Consider the following 21,614-nt stretch of genomic DNA (forward strand, 5'->3'; position numbering starts at 1 on the left):
CTCTCAAGGGTGTCTGATGTGGGGAGAGGAAGGGTGGGCAATATAAGCCGCTTTGAAACTCCTTCGGGTAGAGAAAAGCAGGATATAGAAAACTGCTATTTTTCTTCTTGAAGGCAGGAAGGAAAAAAGTTTGCCATCTATATTCACTGAGGTCTTTAGGGAGGGGGCTGATTGCAAAAATAAATAAGGAATGAAAGGCCTTTATTAACTGGCACCAACTCAGAATTGTTCAAGGAAAGCGAATAATGACTGTTGAAGGGGAGGCCAGTCTCTTATAGTCTCCTGGGATTTGATTCAAATGGGTAGCCATGTTGGTCTGAAGTAGCACAATAAAATCGGAGTCCAGTAGCAACCTTTAAGACCAACAAATTTTTATTCCGCGGGGTGAATTTTGCTCACGCCCTGAATAAATCTTTGTTGGTCTTAAAGGTGTTACTGTAAGGTGACCAGATTGTCCCACTTTTGGAGGGACATCTGGGGGCACCTGGCAAATTGTACTTATGTTGAAATTAATATATATATATATATATATATTACAATACTATTTTTGCGTTCTATGCATTCTATGAAAATTTTTGTTGCTCTATATAGACCAGATTTTAAATCAAGAACCCTCCCCCCTCCCCGGTCAATGGTGTCCCGCTTTATCAATGTTAAAATCCGGTCACCTTATGCTACTGGACTCTGATTTTATTGGGATTTGGTGTTCGGAAGCAAAAGTCCTCCTGAGCGGTTAGACACTCAATGAAGAGCACGGCGGAATGCCTCGTCTTCCTGTCACGAGCTGCGAGAGGCTTTGGAAACCGCAAGTCGTGCATCCTCCCACGCGAGCGGCGTCTCGCCTGTCCGCAAAGGTGCCGCCGCGCCAGCCGGGCGCTGCCCCTCTTCCTCGCCCCCCCCCCTCCTTTCGAGGTGCCACATCACGGCCGCCTCTGCAGTCCTTCTCTCCACCGGCAGGGGGCAGCCGCCCACCTCACGCCTCGAGAACGCTGGAAAGAAGACTGGCTGCTCCTGGGGCCCATCCGGAGGCGAGGGGAGCGCGACGCCACCAATGGAAAGGCCCGGAGGGCGTTGCAGAGGAAATCAGCCGGCGTGATTGCCCCAGCACTGGAGCGAGAACGGGCACATCTGGACAGCGGTGGAAGGAGGGATGGGGAGGAGTCTAGCGGGAGCATCCTTCGCGGAGAGCAGCTCGAGGCTACTGACGCCCGGGCGCTTTCCTCGGTCAGATCCGCGCCGGCCCCCGACTTGAGAGCGATGGGAGCCGACCCGCTAGAGCGCCTCAACTTTTAGTCTCAGTTGAAGTTCCCGAGAGGCGCGCGCCGGAGCCGCGCACGAAAGTTTCAGACCAAGCTCGGTAAGCCCTTCCGAATAAATAAACTGGAGAAGGAAACGTTGCATTCATTTTCTCTGACTTGGCGGGGAAGGAGAGGGAAGCATGGACTTAAGCTTTGCCTTCCGGCGTAGATTCCCCCCCCCCCTTGGGTTTGCAAGCTGGATCCCGAGTATGCCTAAAGCAAGTCACCCCGCTGAATCCAGTGGATCGTGCATTCCACTAAGTCAGGATTGCAGCCTTCAAAAGCGACTGAGCATCTCCGGTAGGAGCATCCGTCCTCTTATTTGGGGGTAACCCGTCTGAGAAGTCGTGTGCGCGTCCCATTGGGAGGACCCTCGCGCGCAGCGCACGCCCGTTCCAGTGGGAAATGCACAGGAGGATTCCCTGGGCGGTGCATGACCTTTTTGTTCATCCTGGGAGTCTAGGGGTGAAAAGGGGAAGCCCAGAGCAACTTCTGGGACTGAAGCCTCTTCTTTCTATCTTTTATTTCCCCTCTCTCCTGTTTTTTTTTTTTAATGTATGGGAAAGAGGAAGAGAGCGAAACAGGGTGTATTTAAAAACCAGGGGGGAAATATTATCAAGTTAACATACTTTAGATCAGGGGTAAACTGTGGCCCTCCAGATGTCCATGGACTACAATTCCCAGGAGCCCCTGCCAGCGAATGCTGGCAGGGGCTCCTGGGAATTGTAGTCCATGGACATCTGGAGGGCCGCAGTTTGACTAACCCTGCTTTAGATCTTTTAGTTCATGAGGGCAAAGGGTAGATTTAGTATTTTTTTGTAACATTATTGGAGGGATTGCAGATGTTCAGTGCTGCTGTTTTTGGAGGGACTCACCCATGACTAACAATGACATCATGCTTCAGATGAAATAGTTTTATTTGGTCACATGTGGTTAGCTAAGGGTGTACAGCCTTCTTCATGGACCTGACTGGCTGGAATGTTTCCCCTCTTCCCAAAGTTAAACAATGGGGAAAATAATTTTCTTTCTCTGAAAACATTACACCAGAGCTTTACAAAATCTTTTAGCTTTAAGAATATCTGTTGTATACAGGCGGAGAATATAAAACAGACATTGTCCCTCTTAAAATGTTGGGGGAGAGGGGTGTACTTGTTTACTGAGAAGTACTTGTTTACTCAAGTGAACTGCCCGGATCCACTGGCCATAAAACAAGGACAAAGCACCATATGATAGTTCTGATATGTCCTTGGATATCTCAAGGTCTACTTACTTTACACCACCACTTTTCCCCAAAAAAATTACTTGTGGGGTAAAATTCATACTCGGGCTTTTTCTTCTCACTCACAGCCAGCCTCTTTCCAATGAAGGGTTAAGTGCAGTATAAGAAAACCAGATTTGATCTGGAAAATGGAAATTGCATTTACATTTTACTGCTATAAGGTGTAGCCTAAGCAAGCATTTTTTTCAGCGGCATGTTTTTTCAGGAGCTGCCACTTCCAATGTAGTATGTGAAGGGGGTCCCAGCAGTCTTTGAAATAACCCTTAAAGTCAGGCCATATGACAAACAGGAGCTACATTAAAAGTCACTGGCTTGCTTATGGCCATTCAGTTAATAATTCATGAGGTAAAATTTTAATTGGGACTTCTAGTTCATGCTTCTAATCTCTTTCTCATGTTAATGACTACAGATTGTCCAGTAGGCTTGATCTGAATAACAGATAGGAGACTGTGATAGCTGTGGTAACAAACGCATAGTAGGTCTTACTGTAACCCCTACCAGTAGTAAAAGAGAAAATAATTTTAGGGCGATCAGAGTCTGAAGATCAGGAATAAAAATTCAAAATGCACAATTTAAATTCTTAATCTAAGTCTGTAAAATATGTTTGCTATTTGGTTAGCACAGTAGCTTTTTTTAAAAAAAAAAAACGATATTCTGTAAGATTCTGTCAGTATTAGGAACCTGCTTGGATGGGCAGAAAATGAGAAGAAAAGCCTGAGAGGTTGACTGAAGTCATCCTTTCCTTAAAAAGCTTCTTGGTTGTTTGCCATTTTGAGAATGACATTTTTCAGAATTTACTAAATAACCACAGGAAAATGCAGCTCATATTATGAGGCAAAGAAGTTACTATGAAAAGAGAGCTATGGTCATGTTACAACTTTTTCAGGACTTTTTGAGATTGTCTCTTAAAAACCAAATCAAACCCTGGGGATCATAATCTTTCTTTTTGCATGATTGCCACTACAATCCTTTGCAGAGTTTGTTCAGTCCAAGGCCATTGAAATTAGTGGGCTGAGAGAAGAGTATCTCTGCATAGGATGGTGCTGTAATTTCACCTCCCTTCTGACCTGCAGCTTTTGGCTGTGTCTGCACTCTGTACCAATGCCCCACTACAATGTTTAGCACTTTGCTTCCTACCTTATTGATTCTTGTTGGGCTGTTCTGCATGTTTTGTGGGGTATCACTTTACAGGGCATTCACACCTCCTCTCCTTACAATTATCGGGGGCTGTTCTGGGTAACCTTTTAAAAATTTACCACATTTGCACACATCTACAACACTTTATTTACAGTCTTTTCAACCAGTACAATAAATTCTAGAATATCAAAACAAAATGTTGATCAAAAACAGATAAAATGTTAAGAATCATAAAATCAAAACGCACATCTAGCTGTCTCTTCTTAGACTCTGAAGATCCTGCCAGAATATGCCAAACTTATCTCTATGAACACCAAGCCACACTACAGAATTGTAGAAGTTTTGAGGTGAAAAGCTAAAGACAAGAACAGCCTAAGCTGGAATGAGAGGTTTCTTAAAGTACGGTGCTCATGTAGTAGTTGTTTGGGTACAGCATAATTTTGATGGCAGTTAGGAAAGTGAAAGAGGAAAGTATGGAACAGTAGCTAAGACACAATAACAAATTCCAGAGGTAGTCTTTTGCAGCAAAACCAATAGGGAATCTTGTGGCACCTTGGCAACTAACAGATTTAGGAAGCCGGTTTACAGGCATTTGACCACATGCCGAGCACTGATGTGATGTAAAGAAACAAAGTAATGTTAATACTTCATGAAGAACTAAGGTTGCTAACTTTGCCTTGGGAAATTCCTAGAGCTGTAGGGGTTGGCTGCTCCAGGTTGGGAAATCCTGGAGATTTGGAGCTGGAGCTTGACCCTATACCTGCAGGCTAGCAGCCCTGTTTGGAGAAGATGCCTGGGGTCAGCAGAGTTTGGGGAGGGGTGATGCTGAAGAGTCTAACATCTGAATTATTCGTAGAGTTTAAATATGGCTGCTTAAAGAATAGTTTTTTTCAGAAGAGAAAAGAGAGGAGATAGTCCTAAATAGTCTGTGTTCTTCTTCCTCTGAAGGCAAACAGGAGGAAGTGTGCTCAAAGGAGCAGGAAGTCTCTAATTGAGCCAATCAGGACACGGGAGGCAGGGCTGGTTTTTCCATGTAGCACATGCTACGAGCCCGGCACTTCCAAGGGCACCACACGGTGCCTTCTCCCCATGGATCAGGGCTGAATCCTCTCTCCTCCCCCACTTTTTTCCCTCTTTAAGAACACTTGGAGTGACACCCCTTTCCACATTAGGGGGTCTGTCTGCCCCCGATCTGGCTGCTCCCACCACAATTGTATTCTGCTAGGCCCTGCAAATCCTTAAACTGGCTCTGGTACTATGACCCCCCCCAAATCAAACCATTCCTGATTGGAGGAGATCATTTGGAAAATGCCATGAATTTCCTGATCTAAATATGCTAAATACAAATCTCCCCTGATGCTCCCTGTAGGATATCCTTCATGTCCTCTTGAATCACGTACAGTACGGATCTTGCATATTCCAACATGAAGCTGTCGGTTCCTTCAGGGGAGAGGATCTCTGTAGTTTGGAAACCAACATGAGCTGTAGCTCAGGACAGCTATGGTACAACATCTTACTTATGGTACAACCCAAACTAGTGTGGACATTCTTTTAGCTTTGGGTGCTCTGCCAGAGACCATGCTGTTGTCTAGGCAGAATGTGGGTATGCAGGAGTACCTTTTAACATTGTTGTCGTAATGAGCAATTAAACCTGTTATTCAATTACCTAAATGGCTGGTCAACACAGGGTGCCCAAAGACACCCAAAGCAGTAAATGTGTAACATGATGTCAGTGTTTGGGCAGTTGCTTCATTTCTTCCTCATTTTACTTGTCTGTTAACTGATTACTTCAATTTGCCTTCTCAAAATAATAATATGTAACATAAATAAAGCCTGACTGGGGTGGTGGGAGGAGTTAGGACTCACTGTCTACCTGATTGTCCATCCGTGCAACAAACAGCCAATCAGATACGCTGTCCCGCCCTTGGCTGCATCCCCCTCCAACTTCATCCACGTGGAAGAAGTGCCTGCCTGCTCTACTGGACTGACTGTGAAAGGTAAGCCAACCAGTCAGCGCGAGCAGGGAGGGGGAAATGGCCTGGGATTGCAGGGGAAGGAGTCCCTGCCAGTGCTCCCCCTGCCACGAGAAGCCCCATGGTAGCCTTGCCGGGCCTCGGCAGAGCTGCCTGGCTCAGGGGGAGGTAAGGCTAGTGCCCATTGTATTTTTTGTACAACGGGATTTTCTACTTGTAAAAGATGAAGCTGATATAGAAATAGGGCCAGGAGGAGGTCAAATGTTTCCTCTCTAATATTTAAATCACTTTCTTGAGATTTGTATAAAAAATAAATATAATTCCTACATCTGAGCACTTCTACTGGATTTCTTTCCCCTCCTTACATGCCTTGTTACCGTCCACTAAACATTGGCATAATGTGCTGCTGTTCCATTTGAACGAGATGCACAGCCCTCAAAATCACTTCCTGAACACAAACTGTTTGTAGGCTGAATTTGCATTGCTAGGCTTGCTTTGATATCCAGGGGCAGAGAAAAATATTTCTGTCTAAGCTCTCACCTGCGGTGATTATTGTGATAATAAATAAATGAAAGATGCTCTCAGAAACCATGGAAAAGAAATGTCTTTAGAAAAACATTTTTCAGTGTAGCCCAGTACTGCAACTTCTGCTTTTTTAAAATGTTTGAAACTTCCACACCACTTAAGAGATCGGGCAAGCCTGAAAGCATTCATGGTATTCTGCACCAATTGGGTTGGTTCTTAGACAGCTATTACACATTTTTTGTTCTTGTATTGAACTAAGACAGTGTGATACATTGGTTGGACTGGCACTGAATTATGATTTTTGTGAATGCCAGGTACATTTGCCTTCATGGGCCCCTCACACCATAACAATATCAAAATTAAAAAAAATTATTGTTGATATAACTCTGATATAACTTTTTTGATTTAAGGAAATTTAATAGATGTTCATGGTGCCAAACATTTCATGTTATTTGGATGTGAGAAAAAGTTTAAACATTTTTATCAACTCTAAAAGTTCATTTTTTCTTCTGATTAAAAACAAATATTTTGGAGAGCCCCCCAAAGTATTGTAGACCCTAGGCACTGTGCCTACTGTGGCCTAATGGATAATTCAGCTCTTGGCTCCCCCAGCAGCTGCCCCTTTTGCTCACTGGCTAAGATGGCCCCGGAGTAGACAAGATGAGGCTGAATAGACCGTAAGCAACTTTTTTGTCCAATCTAGCATACAAATCAGCTTTGAAAAGAGACATTTTGCGCTTCAGATCAGGTTTTTGATTTATGGCTTTCATCATCACATAGGTGGGTAGCAAAACCAATTTTTTTCTAAATTTATTTCCTGTAAACTTCAGCTGCAAGAATAAGCAGAGATGATGCCAGCAATAGAATTTTGGATTCCTGGCAGTTAAGGGCTGTTCTCTATACCACTTATTGTTCTTATGTCTCTGATCTCTCTGATGGCTCATGTAAACAATTAATTGCATTATTATGCATGCTGGAGGAGCCAGATGTTTTCATTAAGTAATCCGTTCCTCTTTATCCTACAGAGATGCTATAATGATATAGGTTTCATGGTGCTATGCTTCTTACTAGGTATAAAAAAAGAAAATAACAAGAAATGTTTTTAAAATATACACTTGGTCTACAATTTAATTTGAATATATCCAACAACAGGTCTCTAACTCTTCCATTTGCTAAAATCAATATTAATTTCTCCAGTTTACATGCAAAAGTAACATTAGGAGTGTATATTTATAAACTCACGGGTATGACCAGACACAGCACGGCTGTGTGAACTTTAGAACTTAGTAAATTATACAGACTGTTGTGTGAGAACTACTGTTCAAGGCTGACCAAAGAAAATATGTATTTAGGAAAAATAAAACATACCTGTATTCATACTCTTTTTATAAAATGTTTGACTTCAAACTGTTTCCCATCTAGTGGGTTTGGAACTGCTACACCATACTTAACTGTGAATGATAATGTTTATGAAATGGTTATTCTTGGGAATATGGGTATAACCTAGCAAAAGTCTGCCCCCATTACTAGTTTCAATCACAGGAGTAAGCATTCCTTACCGAAATAATGAGACTTAAAAGGGCAGCTTACATTCCTATATCACATTTACAATATTATTTATAATGGGTTTTTAATTGGGGATTTTTGTATGTGGGGTTTTTATTGTGTAAGTCTAATTAATAATAATATATTATTAAAATATATATTCTTCAGTTTTTCTCTAGTCATATGCAATAATCCTCACCTCCACTGCTTATTTTTTACAAAGGAAAGCAGGTACCCACTGCCTTCATTGTTACTAAAAGTCAACAAAAGAGGGTTTGATGTCTTGTATGTCGACCTCTATGTCAAACTGATGGTCCAGAAAATAGAAACTTACCTGTGTTAAAAGTCTCATTTCTGGTACCAGTGTAGCAACTGTTATTACCTCATTAATTCAGACCCCATCTGCATGTAATGAAAGGTTTTTTTTTTGGGGGGGGGGGATTTCCCTGGGAAAGCTTTATGGATCAACTGGTCCATTAGCTTCAAACCTATGTGCTAGTTCCAGTTCCTTGCCTCCAGTTCCAGCTATTGATTCTTCCAACATTGATGTCTAGATCTGAGGGCACTGCTCTGGAAAAGACCTGACTGGACCTACTTGCAGAGTGAGAGACAATAGCCTAGGCTGACATGTCACTAGGGTTGCTGGATGCATCGGCAATGCTTGCAGGGGATGGGAGCATGTTACGGGAATTTCTTCATGTATTGACATCTCCCACAATTGATATTGGCACATTGGTGACATGGGGGGAGGGTGTCTCTAGCTTTTGGGGAAACTCTGTGGTAGAATTTGCTTCAATTTATAGAGTTTGCCCCTAAACTAAAGCATCTCTCCCAGCCTGCCAACATCTTTTCTGGGTGACATGAGTACATCATGTTAAAAAGTGACGTTCTTCTGGGTGGGGTGAGTTTGGGGGCTTCAGTGGGCAAGGTGTGCCTGGAAAGTGGGGATCCCCGCCTGGGTCACTATCCCTGGCAGCCCTACTTGACAGGTGAATCTAGCATGGAAATAAATGGAAGGCAAAAAACAGTTTCTGTGATATGTATACAGCAGCTTTGTAAACCCTATGCCTTGCCTTTTCATATGGAAAACATACCCAACTATAAGGGATGAGTGGAGCTAGTGATTATGAATTAATATAAATATGAAGTGCAGCCTAACAACTATCTTAATAGTTGATCCAGAAGTTAATAATTAATCTGTGAGATAACAAGTATTATTCAGTATATATTTCATACAGTGTTAACTAGTGTTTAAATGCTTGAGCAGTTGCTAAGGGGTTTTTCAACTTACTAGGAGTAAAAAGGAGTTGAAGATTGCAGAGTGCTTTATCGATCGATTGTATGGCATGTGTAGAACAACCAGGAGATCGGAGGATTGTCTGGCAACCCGGCAAGGGACGTCCGGAGGTAGTTTGCCATTGCCTGCTTCCTAATCATGACCCTTGTGTTCTGTGGAGGAACTCCATCCAACTCCTTGGAGGTCTCCAATCCAAATGGTAGCCAGGGTTAGTCCTGCTTAGCTTCCAGGATCTGATGGGATTAGGATCTTCTGGGCTCTCCACATCAGAGCTAATGCTTTAGTGACAAAAGAGAGCTCCGTAATTTTATTTAGTAGGAAAATATTCTTCATAATGCTAGTACACTAGATGAGCAAGCCTAAGTACTTCTACCCAGAATCCTCCTGAGGCCTATACAGTGGTATTCTGAGGAAAATGTTCTTACAATTGCATTGTACGTCTCCCTCTCTGTCATTTCTAAGGCTACATCTATCCAGCGGAGAAGATCAGTGTGGCAAGACACACTAAATTTTTCATCTGTACCAATTCTCTTGATGCCTGGTTATAAATAACAGAATCTTCCTAGGTGTACTTCATTTAAAAATATGCTTTGTCCTTAGATTTCTGCACAGTAGGGAGAGATGGGAAATTTTAAAGGTCATGCTCTTCCGGGGAGTTTTTTCCTTCTTTTTGGATTGTGGTGGTCTGTGAAGTATCCCTTGAAGTACCTGTGTCGAAAAAAAAAGAACACTTCTCCCCTTGGCTCCAAAGCAGGATTTCAGCGCTTAGAATTTACTGAGGGCATCTTCAAAGCTGCATTTGCTCTTATTGGTAAGTAAGTTTCTTAACCTGCGCTTTCAAGTAAATGTTGTTATATTGAGCTGCCTGTCTTTACAGTGAAAATAAGCATTGGTCTAAAACAGGCTTTCTCAGCCAGAGTTTCATGAAACCTGGACCATTTCCGCATGAGGAATCTTCCCCTGGACAGCCTCTGGTTGCTCCCTCCACATGACGTTGCTTGCATCCCGAGGCTCTCCAGGGGCTGGCTCGAGTTTTGCACAGATGTGCCTTGGGATGAAGGAAATTGCAAAAAGTGGATTTGCCACTTTTTATCTCGTATCCCATCGGCGAGCAACCAGAGGTAACCCCGTATGGAGAGGGAAAGGTGCGATAGTCTCTGTAGCGTCGCCCTCCCCTCTCCATTTCCTGCTCTGAGTATTTAAAAAAATGGCACGGTCCACGTTGCTGCGGGACCACAAAGCTACATTGTCAAAGGTAAAATAAAATCTTTAAAGTGTCCACTTTTTTTGGGAGGATCAGGCAGGCAAAACACAGTCCCTTGTGTGTTTTCTGGAGATGGGGAATGAATGGGGAAAGGGGGGGGGGACATGATCAAGCAGCCTTCATCCAGGTGTCTGTGTGTTTTGTTTTTAAGACCACTGTTCACACACACTCACTCTTCAGGATCCAGTTACCATTTCCAGCATTTCACAAATCCAGTCAGACATAAATAAAATCCAAAACACGATGAATACTCCCCCCAAAAAGGGGTGGGGGAATGCTGTATCGTTTCTCCTTAGCAATGCAGAAGTGTTAATTCTTTTTTATTAAAAAAGCATCTGTGTTGTGGCATTACCACATAGTAACGCTCAGGGGGGGGGGGATGTTTGAGTCCATGAGAGAACTCCTGTGCTGTGATTGGTGGCATGCTGTGATTGACAAACCAAGGAGTGGGGAGGAGGGGAGAAGTTCATTTTTTTCCCCTCATTGCAGCCTTGGAGGGAGGCAAAAAGCCACAACAGGGCAGAGGGAAAATGTGGGAGGGGTCTCCTGTATAGAGGACTACAAATGCAAGGTTGATCTTCTCATGTTTGCAAGCAGGAGGCCATGCACGTTTTACCTCTCCATGCAAAAACAGTCCTGAGGTTTCTTGCCATGCTGGTAAGGGTTTCTTGAATGAGTAGGAGTTAATTCATTTTAAATATATATTTTAAAAATTGTTAAACATTTATCAGGTGATATGACCATATATGGTCATGTTGACTCACTCACCCCTCCCAAAATGGCCAGTGATGGCCTGAAGGTGGGCCCCAGGGAGAAGCCCCAGGTGGGCATGTACCTAGCTATGCTTCCTAACCATCTCCTACATGATTACACCACTTCTGGGATTTCTTGAAGGCTGAAGAATGTTTCAGGGGCTTCTCGATGGAAAAAGACTGGTCTAAACAGATAATATATTTGCTGATTTTTTTTTTTAAAAAAACTGTATATTATAACTCTAAACCTAATTACAGTGACAGATCATGCCAGAAATCACTCCTTTTCCTAGGAAACATGTTGTAAGGCCAGACACTGATTGGGAAATTTTAATGTTGATTCAGTCTGTGGTTGAGTTTTACATCAATATGTGCTTTTTGTAAAAGACTTGAAACATGCTCCTCATGCAACTAAGATTAATTGCAAAAAGTTATTGGCAAACATTATACATTTTAGTTATACCCTTGGTGAAATGCTCACCTTTCCAACATTCTAGCCCAGGGATTCCCAACCAGGGCTCCATGAAAAAGGCTGTTCTAGGCACCAAAATCATATGGGCTTCAATGCTTAGGGTGCCACTGTTGGACTCTCTTTGAAGGAAAGTGTCTACATTTTCTAAACTTTCAGGTCAAGGAGGCACCTGTTTAGATACCACTGCCATATTACTAAATTTCATTTGGTTAGCTCCTTAGGTAAGAATCCAGGCCACCAATGTACCCCTGGTTCTTTTACACACAGGTATGATAGCTGAGCAGTTTGTTCCCGATGGACCTCATCTGAAACTATATAATTATGAAAAGAAACAATGGGATCACCTCATGAACTGGCAGCATGCTACCATGTATCTCTTCTATGGCATCTCAGGGTTGGTGGACATTGTGGCTCATAGCACTAATGTATTACCAGTAGCCATGGACAGAATGATGCTTTCGCTAGCAGTTTTTGTGGAAGGTGAGTTTAGCGTACCATTTCAGACAACATTCTTTTCTGAACCCAAATGAAACTCTGTTTATGAAGATTATTCCTTAGAGTAACAATGTTATGGCCTTGACCTGGATAGTCCAGGCCAGTGGTCCCCAACCATTCTGAGGTTGGGGACCGTCAGGGCATCGGGCCGCGCCCCCGCGGACCGCGCTCCCTTGGGCCACGCACGGCCTTGGGCCCGCACGGCCGGGCCCTCCCTTGGGCCCGCACGGCCGGGCGGCCCGGCCCTGATTCCCTCTCCCCGCCCTCCCGCAGTAAGAAGCTTCCCGGGCCACAAGCTTGCGGCCTGGGAAGTTTTTTACTGCGGGGGGGGATGGGGAGAGGGAGCCACGGCCCTGCGCCATGGCCTTCACGGCCCGGCACCGGTTGGGGACCACTGGTCCAGGCTGTCCTGATCTTGGAAACTAAGGAGTGTCATCTCTGGTTAGTATTTGGATGGGAGACCTCCAAGGAAACCCAAAGTTATGATGCAGAAGCTGGCAATGGCAATGGGCATCACTTTCCTTGAAAACCCTGTGGATTGCGATGAGTTAGCTGCACCTTGAAGGCAGTTTCTCCCACCGCCATTATGTTATCAATAAGAAAAGATCTGTCTCAAAAGGCAAAACAGCCTATTTGTTCTTTTCAACAACTTATAACTTCTGGGTTTTCATTGACCTATATATTTTAAATGAGCCTCTTGTGGTGCAGAGTGGTAAGGCAGCAGACATGCAGTCTGAAGATCTGCCCATGAGGCTGGGAGTTCAATCCCCACAGCCGGCTCAAGGTTGACTCAGCCTTCCATCCTTCCGAGGTCAGTAAAATGAGTACCAAGCTTGCGGGGAGGGGGCGGTAAACAGTAATGACTGGGGAAGGCACTGGCAAACCACCCCGTATTGAGTCTGCCAAGAAAACGCTAGAGGGTGTCACCCCAAGGGTCAGACATGACCCAGAGCTTGCACAGGGAATACCTTTACCTTTACTTTTTATATATTTTAAATAAATTAAACCAAAATTTGGTAGTTGATGAATCACTTGTTCATTAATAGGAACAGGTTTAAGATTGCAGATGTTGGCAAGTAGATGAATGCAAGTTCACTGTACTTCTCTTTCCCTGCCTTAATTTAGGCTTTGTGTTTTACTTGAGATTAAAAAAAGGTAAAGGTATCCCCTGTGCAAGCACCGAGTCATGTCTGACTCTTGGGGTGACGCCCTCTAGCGTTTTCATGGCAGACTCAATACAGGGTGATTTGTCAGTGCCTTCCCCAGTCATTACCGTTTACACCACAGCAAGCTGGGTACTCATTTTACCGACCTCAGAAGGATGGAAGCCTGAGTCAACCTTGAGCCAGCTGCTGGGATTGAACTCCCAGCCTCATGGGCAGAGCTTTCAGACTGTATGTCTGCTGCCTTACCACTCTGCGCCACAAGAGGCTCATTTTACTTGAGATACATGATCAAAATACCAAGCAATGGTTCTGTATCTTTTACCATCACACTTTTTTTTCACACAAGCAGCCTAGCTTTTCTACTTGTAGCTGCCTTTAACATAGCCATTATACAACTAATACATGTACCTAACTATCTTAGTATGAGAATACTTAACACTTAGGTGGGTAGCCATGTTGGTCTGAAACAATAGAACAAAGTTTTAGTCCAGTGGCACCTTTAGGACCAACGTATGGATGGATGTTTCAGTGTATCTGATGAAGTGAGTTTGCATGAAAGTTTAAATCCAGAATTAAGGTGCTACCAGACTTAAACATAGTTCTAATATTGAGAGCCAGCATGGTGTAGTGGTTAAGAGCGCCGACTTCTAATCTGGCGAGTTGGGTTTGATTCTCCACTTCTCCACATGCAACCAACTGGGTGACCTAGGCTCACCATAGCAGTGATAAAGCTGTTCTGACCAAGCAGCAATATCAGGGCTCTCTCAGCCTCACCTGCCTCAAAGGGTGTCTTTTGTGGGGAGGGGAAAGGAAGGCAATTGTAAGCCAATCTGAGACTCCTTCAGGTAGAGAAAAGCATTCTATAAAAACAAACTCTTCTAGTTGCAGTTCTCACAAAGCAGTTCTTTTAGAGCTCTCTGAGCCCCATCTACCTCACAAGGGGTCTGTTGTGGGGAGAGGAAGTGAAAAGTTTGTAAACCACTTTTGGACTCCTTCAAATAATGAAAAAGAGGATTTAAAAACAGCTATTCTATTTAACACTGTTATCTCTACTGTGGATATGAAGGCAAATGGGAAGATGGATTCTCCTTGCCCTTAAGAGTTTCTACAGAATTGTACACACTTGAGCTGTTGAATGGCTTATAATCAAAGTATCCTATTTGATAAGCAAATCCTGGAGAAAAAACCTGATTCCTCTCATTCAATTACCAGGTTTTCTGTTTTATTATCATATTCATGGGCGAGCCATGTTGGATCTCCATGTTCATCAGTTACTTTTAGTAGCCATCTTTGGAGCAGCAATCTGCATATTCCTGGAAATCTTCTTCCGTGGCATTATAGTCCTTGAGATGTTGCGAACAAGCCTCTGCATATTGCAAGGGAGCTGGTTTTGGCAGGTGAGTCATTGGCCACTCCACTAACCAAAGGCTGAAGCCATCCACCAGTCTAAGGAGCCTTCCTCCAACTTAAATAGCTCTGCCTCTAATAGAAGAACCACTTAACCTGGTGGAAGGCTGCTCTAACCTAAGGTAGCCCTTTTGTCCTATTTGCTATAACTTTCATCCCAGGAAAACAATGAATTAATTATTTTGGGGGAGGTGTGTGGTAGAACTGGGTCTGGAACATCCCCCCCTCCCCCAGTTATATAACGTTTCCTTCCTGGTTAGAGAAAGATCCTCCGTTGACATGATTTATTTGTCTAAGTCCACTTCCACAGTTATAGATCCACCCTTCATCTCAGTGCTATTCTGCTCTTCTCTGAATTCATATTCTTAGATCTTTTAGAATCTGGGCTAGAAATTCCTCATTCACCAGATTATTCACCAGATTTTAGGCACTAAAGCATGATGCTTTCCCAAAATTCCCCCTCAACCTGCCCTTGATTATTCTCTTGAGGTCTTTAGTGCATGTCTGTTCCCTTTCCCTGAGTTCAGCCCTTTTTTAAAGAACTTTCTTTCACCCTGCCCCTTCTTGGTGTAGTGGTTAGGAGTATGGACTTCTAATCTGGCGATCTGGGTTTGAATCCATGCTCCCCCATATGCAACCAGCTGGGTGACCTTGGGCTCACCACAGCACTGATAAAGCTGTTCTGACTGAGCAGTGATATCAGGGCTCGCTCAGTCTCACCCACCTCACAGGGTGTCTGTTGTGGGGAGAGGAAAGAGAAGGTGACTGTAAGCCGCTTTGAGCCTCCTTCGGGTAGAGAAAAGTGGCATCTAAGAACCAACTCTTCTTCTCCTTCTTCTTCTCCTCCTGACACTCGAGTATACAGACCCTGCCAACAATTACCCCTTTATAGGAAGGGATCTGCACTGACACAAACCTTGATTGAGCCTAAAAAACTTCACAAGAAGTAAGGATAATTTATCAAATAGATGTCCCTCTTCTTTTTCTTCTTCTTTTTTTGAATACATCAGCACCATCAAAAGTCATTGAAGGTGTACCTGATCCAAAAATCTGAATCAAGGTCTGAGTAACTTGTAACTTCATGGTGTGTATGTCCACATGCAGGAATAAAATTCCATGAATTTAGGAGGGGAACTGTATCCCTGTCCTCCCCAGGATCCACCTCCAAAACTCCAAGAGTTTCTCAACCTGGAAATGATAATCCTACCCCTCCATTCCCCGCTGGTAGCCAGGGAGGACCTAGCAATCCTAAGGTGCCTGCTTGCTTCTCTTTATATTCTGCATGTGTCTTGGTGAATAAAGAAAATCTTAATTGAACTCTCCCCCATTCTGTTATTTCAAGACAGCCCATGGAACTTTCCATCACAGAGCAGCATTTTCCTTTTCTTGCTTGAAGAATGTGCCTGGACAAAAACAATACTAAATCCAAGAAGTCTTATATTTCAGTCTCCAATAAATGCAAACACTAAAGTATATATTGGGATGTAAATGTACAACCCTAATACCCTTAATGATCTTGACCAAAGAAACTTCTCTCCAATTTATCCAACGGCAAGCTCCATTGTGTGTTTGGAGAATGTTTGGGGCCTCAATAAAATATGTATGAAATATGATGATTTGGCAAGGAAGGCACCAGGCTAAATTCAAAGGTGGGGAACTGATTTAGTTCCTGTCAATGAAATATGTTTTGGAAAGGAAAGCTGCCCCTCCGTCTGTGCTGGTAAGAAATGTTTTCAGTGCCATGGAGCAACTGTGTGTTGTGTTCCCTTTTACAGGAGACTCCTTTGTCAGTTCAGACTTTTATCTTCTTTTGATGATGTTTCTAGGAAATTTCTGTTAAGGAGCCTTAAAGCAAACTTAAAATCTCAAAATTACTTTCCTTGGCTCTGTAATTTTTCCCCCCAGCTTCTTGCTAATAAATAAAAGAACATTGCCGGGGAAAAAATGCAATTAGTAATCAATCCTAAATTGGCACTGAGATTTAAAATCAGATGTTTGTCCTTTGGGACAAGCTTTCTGCTGCTGGGATGTAATCCAGCCAGAGTTGAATCCCGCACAAGTAAATAATTGCTGAGTAGAGTGTGCAGGAGAAGTGCACAGTCAACAAACAACAGCACTGTTAGATGACAACTTCTGGTAATCCCTGTCAGGCAATAGAGCAGAGGTCCAGGGGCATGGGAGGCATCCCAGAAAAAGGCAGTTACCTGTTTTAATTTCCCCACAATCTGTGTATAGCTGTTCCGTGCTCACTCTGTACTGGTGAGGCAGTGTGAGCTGATGTACATGGATCTATGTGTATTGTAGGGGTGGGATGCCCTTAAACACTCTAGAATACACATTTGGTACACTATTGTTTTAAATGCTTATTGTGTTTGTGGGTACTTTGGTAGTGCTTATTTTTTTAATCCTCTCTTCAATAACCCTGTGATAAGGGGCTATTAAAGTGACCATTCTGTAGACAGGGAACAGAGTCTAAAGAATAATGATTTGTCCAAGACCATGAATATCAGAGTTGAACCTGAGAGCTAAACACCAACACTTTCTCCATTGCACCACAGTGTCCTCCATACGGTATGACTCTGCAAAGCACAACATTACAAGCCACAGGTACAAAATTTAACTTTTCTAAATAGATTAATGTTTTATCCTTTTTTGATTTTACAGATTGGATTTGTACTTTATCCTCCAAGTGGGAGCCCAGAGTGGAACCAAATGGACCATAATAATGTGATGTTCCTTACGATGTGCTACTGTTGGCATTATGCATTTGCACTTCTTATGATGGCTGTGAATTATACTGTGGTCAGCTGGTAAGCTAATTGTACTTCTGAAATGCTGTGCTTAAGAGCTCCATTTAACTTGACACAGCGTCTAAGGCTATAAAATGATCAAGGGGGGGGGGGTTGAAATCATGGTGTGTGTGTGTGTGTGTGTATGTGTGAACGATCTCTACCAAAGATAATGTAATGTGTTTATGTACATCCTTTCATGGAACCTATTTATTTTCAAGCAGCTAACTGGGTTTTAAAATTTCCATACATATATTAATTTCTTTACAAGTTAACAATGCTTTCTCATTTTTCCAGGAGAGGTGGTAGTGACCTCTTACATTTTCCCTAAGGCCCTGTTGGTTACCTTGTTCTCAGAGCTTAATATGAGCCAATATCCATGAGAGCTTATATTTCTGTAAGAGAAGGGAATAAGACAAGTGTTTTTTTTTCTTTTCAAAAATGAAAGCTCAGAATTTACAGAACATGTTTCATCTGTTGCTGCAATGGTATCCTTATCCATCGTTCCTCTATATATTTGTGAAACAGCAGGGGCAGGTGGAACATGTCCGGCTGTCCAAGTTGGAATAGGGCCAATCAGGGTGCAGCCAGCCCCTGCAGCTTCTGCCCTCTGTCCTTGGACTCTAGCCTCTTTGCTCTTTGCTCCTTAGTGCCTGGAGCCAGCAGTAGGTAAGGAGGGAGGGCCCTGGGCAAAGAGTTCAGGTGGAGGGCCTGCTAACAAGGGCCTCCCGGCCTGCTAACTGCCTGCTAAGGAGCTCTGTCCTGGGCCTGTTAACAAGCTGGCCAACTTCTGCCCGCCCCACTTGATCCGGCTGCCAGCTGCGGCCCAAAGCCACCTTAAGCTACCTGGCAGGGAACCAGGGGAGGGGACCCTTTCAACACCCGTTCTTAGGAACGGGCTTTGAAGCTAGTATTGATATGATATTTTGTCCTGATTGTCCTAAAACTCCTCTGCTGGCCAAAGGTGGAAATGGCTTGCTTAATTTCCCCAGCCACACAGCAACCCTCCAAACTTTACTGCTATATTTCCCAAAACTTCAGAGCAAAGCAGGTTTGAGAATGATAAAAAATTGGGGGAAACCTGGGAGGTGCACAAAGGTGCCATGATGCCATGGATAAGCAGGGAAAATCCTACTTCCTAACATCATTGAACCTGGCACAGGTAATCTGTGTGGACATAGCTTTAGAACCAGCGTAAGCAGCAACATATCTTGTTGGCCCTGGGGGTGAGGCCTAATTTGTTTTCTCCCCCAGTGGGCCCAGCCAATGAGAATGAAGCCTGCTGATTTTCTTCATCGCAATAGAGTGTCACAAAATATTGAGATAATGGAAATATCGAATACTGAGTTCTAGACACATTGCTAACATGGCACCCTTGCTCAAATTGCTTGGTCCTGAACTTGACCATTACTCGATTTAGAATTTGTACAGACATTTCATGAATTCCCCTCTTGGTTTTTCCTTTCCAGGGTAATTCGTTCAAAAATGAAACAGGCCCCAACCATGGAAATTGGACTATTGAAAATTTCTGAGCGTGACCAGGAATCGGAGGATGAGATCTAGTTTCAAATACTTATTTTCTTATAGCTGTACCCGCTCCACCGTTAAGCTCTTCTGGCATTCAACACCACCCCCATTGTGGCTCACACCATCTGTGCATATACCTTCTCTCATGTAATATAATTTCACCTGATCTTATTTTTATATTAGTGTTTTGTTTGTGACATACTTGAAGTGGAAAGAAAACATTCTACTATTGGATTGGCCGGGGCTGTCGTTGCCAAGTGAAAATCAATTTAGGTCATGTAACAGAGGTTGGGGCAAACTGGGAATCTGACCCGTGGTGTTGAACAGAGATTAGCTACTGTTGCAGAAGACAAATAGTATACCTCTTAAAATCACACGGACTCTTGATCAAGTGCATTTCTATTTTGAAGTATGCTGAAAACCATTTCCTTGTATAGCTTTCAAACTGTATATGTTGCAAATGTAACCATTACAGCTGTATTACCTTATCCTGTATTATTTATTACAATATGTGCTGTTTGCACAAAGGATTGCAGAAAAGGCTAGTGCAGAATCACAGAGCATCAGTAGTAAGGTGATACATTATAGTTCCAGTTTTCTGGGTAACTTAGATGCCATGTGGATCTTGCTGGTCATGTTTGTAAAAATTACATTTATGTAAAACTGAGATGAGATGCTGTTGCATACTTTAGATGTCTGTAGGCTCTTCTTTGTGGAAGCTGTTCTGTGTGTGGTGGGCAGAATGTGGGCTTTAGATCAGAGAAGCTGAATTCAAATTCCCACTTGCCCAAGGCTTGGGAAAAGGCTCTGTGGCAGAGCACCTCTTTTGCATGCAGGAAGTTCCTGGCACCTCCAGTTAAAAGGATCAAGTTGTATGCAAGACCTCCACCTGAGATGCAGGAAGGCTAGAGGCAGTCAGAATAGACAGTGCTGGCCTTGACAGACCAATGGGTCTTACTTAGTATGTCAGCTTTGTGTGTTCATGTGAAAGTGGCCTTATTTGTATAATAAAATGAATGGTGGTGAAACAACACTTGAACCCATGGTGCTGTGTGCTTTACATTCTTATGACAGAAATTATATTCTCAGGTAGGAATAGCTGATGTAGCATTACAAGCATTAGCAAGATTCATAATAAGTATACTTCACAAATGATATTTGGTAAAACTTGTCTACTGCTAAACATAACTGAATATGAATGTTGTTGTTGTTAGGTGCGAAGTCGTGTCTGACCCATCACGACCCCATGGACAATGATCCTCCAGGCCTTCCTGTCCTCTACCATTCCCCGGAGTCCATTTAAGGTTGCACCTACTGCTTCAGGGACTCCATCCAGCCACCTCATTCTCTGTCGTCCCCTTCTTCTTTTGCCCTCGATCGCTCCCAGCATTAGACTCTTCTCCAGGGAGTCCTTCCTTCTCATGAGGTGGCCAAAGTATTTGAGTTTCATCTTCAGGATCTGGCCTTCTAAGGAGCAGTCAGGGCTGATCTCCTCTAGGACTGACAGGTTTGTTCGCCTTGCAGTCCAAGGGACTCACAAGAGTCTTCTCCAGCACCAGAGTTCAAAAGCCTCAATTCTTTGACGCTCGGCCTTTCTTATGGTCCAACTTTCGCAGCCATACATTGCAACTGGGAATACCATAGCCTTGACTAAATACACTTTTGTTGGCAAGATGTCTCTGCTTTTTAGGATGCTGTCTAGATTTGCCATAGCTTTCCTAACAAGGAGTAAGCATCTTTTAATTTCTTGGCTGCAGTCCCAATCTGCAGTGATCTTGGAGGCCAGGAAAATAAAATCTGTCACTATCTCCATTTCTTCCCCATCTATTTTGAATATGAATAGTTCTTCACAATTGTCATCTGACAATCATTGTCCAGTAAAAATGATTCTAGTCTAAAAAGAATTCTTGTTACACTAAGATCTGTTATCAGAGATGTTCCAAAGAATGCTGAGCCCTTTGCTTTTACATCAATTACAGTATAGTGCAAATGGCTGAGAAGATTCTGAGCAGACCTGTTTAGCCCTGCCAGTCAATGTTTTTTTTTTTATTGAAGCATCTTTGAAATTATGAATTGAGGTTTACTTTTAAAGGCAACGTATAGCATTATGATATGTTGAAATAAAGTTGTTTTCGTTTACTTTTGAAATAATGAATTATTTGGGTTGAGTTAGTAATCCACTGTGTTAAATCTTTGGTTCATAATCCTTGTTGACTACTGCAGCCCCAGTTCAAATCTCCCTATTTCCCCAATAGCAGCTCTTTATAAGAGGTTAAAGAGAGCTCATGGCTCTCTGGTATTTTGATAGCTCGTATCCTTTGAGATCCAATTCATACATTAAGGTGACCCACCCATGTGAGGTCCTTGGACCTGTGGTGAGCTTCTGGCAGGATTGTGACCAGTCTGTAATGAAATCAAAACTCCATGGAAATGGACACTTTCACACGGAATGATTAACCTGCCTCCCAAAGCCCATAGTACAAATTCTTCAACTAGAACCAAGAGAAAAGTCATGCTCGTACATATATTTGTAATACCACTAGTTCTAACACAATTAAAGCTCTACTAAATATAAACTATGAAAGAAGCCCAAGATGGAGCAAAACTATCTTTACAGATAGTTTTGCTCCATCTTGGTCTCCTTTTTGAAAGCTATGACTATGTCTTTTAGAAAGGTCCTGAGAAATA

General features: G+C 43.1%; 1 protein-coding gene across 1 annotated transcript; it reads left to right on the plus strand.

Moving 5' to 3' along the window:
* Nucleotides 1–1,104: 1,104 nt before the first annotated feature.
* TMEM45A (transmembrane protein 45A) lies at nucleotides 1,105–21,065 on the plus strand. The gene is made up of 6 exons (XM_077342077.1): nucleotides 1,105–1,357; nucleotides 9,655–9,865; nucleotides 11,810–12,022; nucleotides 14,416–14,600; nucleotides 17,275–17,420; nucleotides 18,869–21,065. Exons 2-6 carry the CDS (start codon nucleotides 9,676–9,678, stop codon nucleotides 18,960–18,962), a joined length of 828 nt encoding a protein of 275 aa, XP_077198192.1. The 5' UTR covers nucleotides 1,105–1,357; nucleotides 9,655–9,675; the 3' UTR covers nucleotides 18,963–21,065.
* Nucleotides 21,066–21,614: the final 549 nt, after the last annotated feature.

Source organism: Paroedura picta, chromosome 6 (assembly GCF_049243985.1).
Source record: "Paroedura picta isolate Pp20150507F chromosome 6, Ppicta_v3.0, whole genome shotgun sequence".
NCBI lineage: Eukaryota > Metazoa > Chordata > Lepidosauria > Squamata > Gekkonidae > Paroedura > Paroedura picta.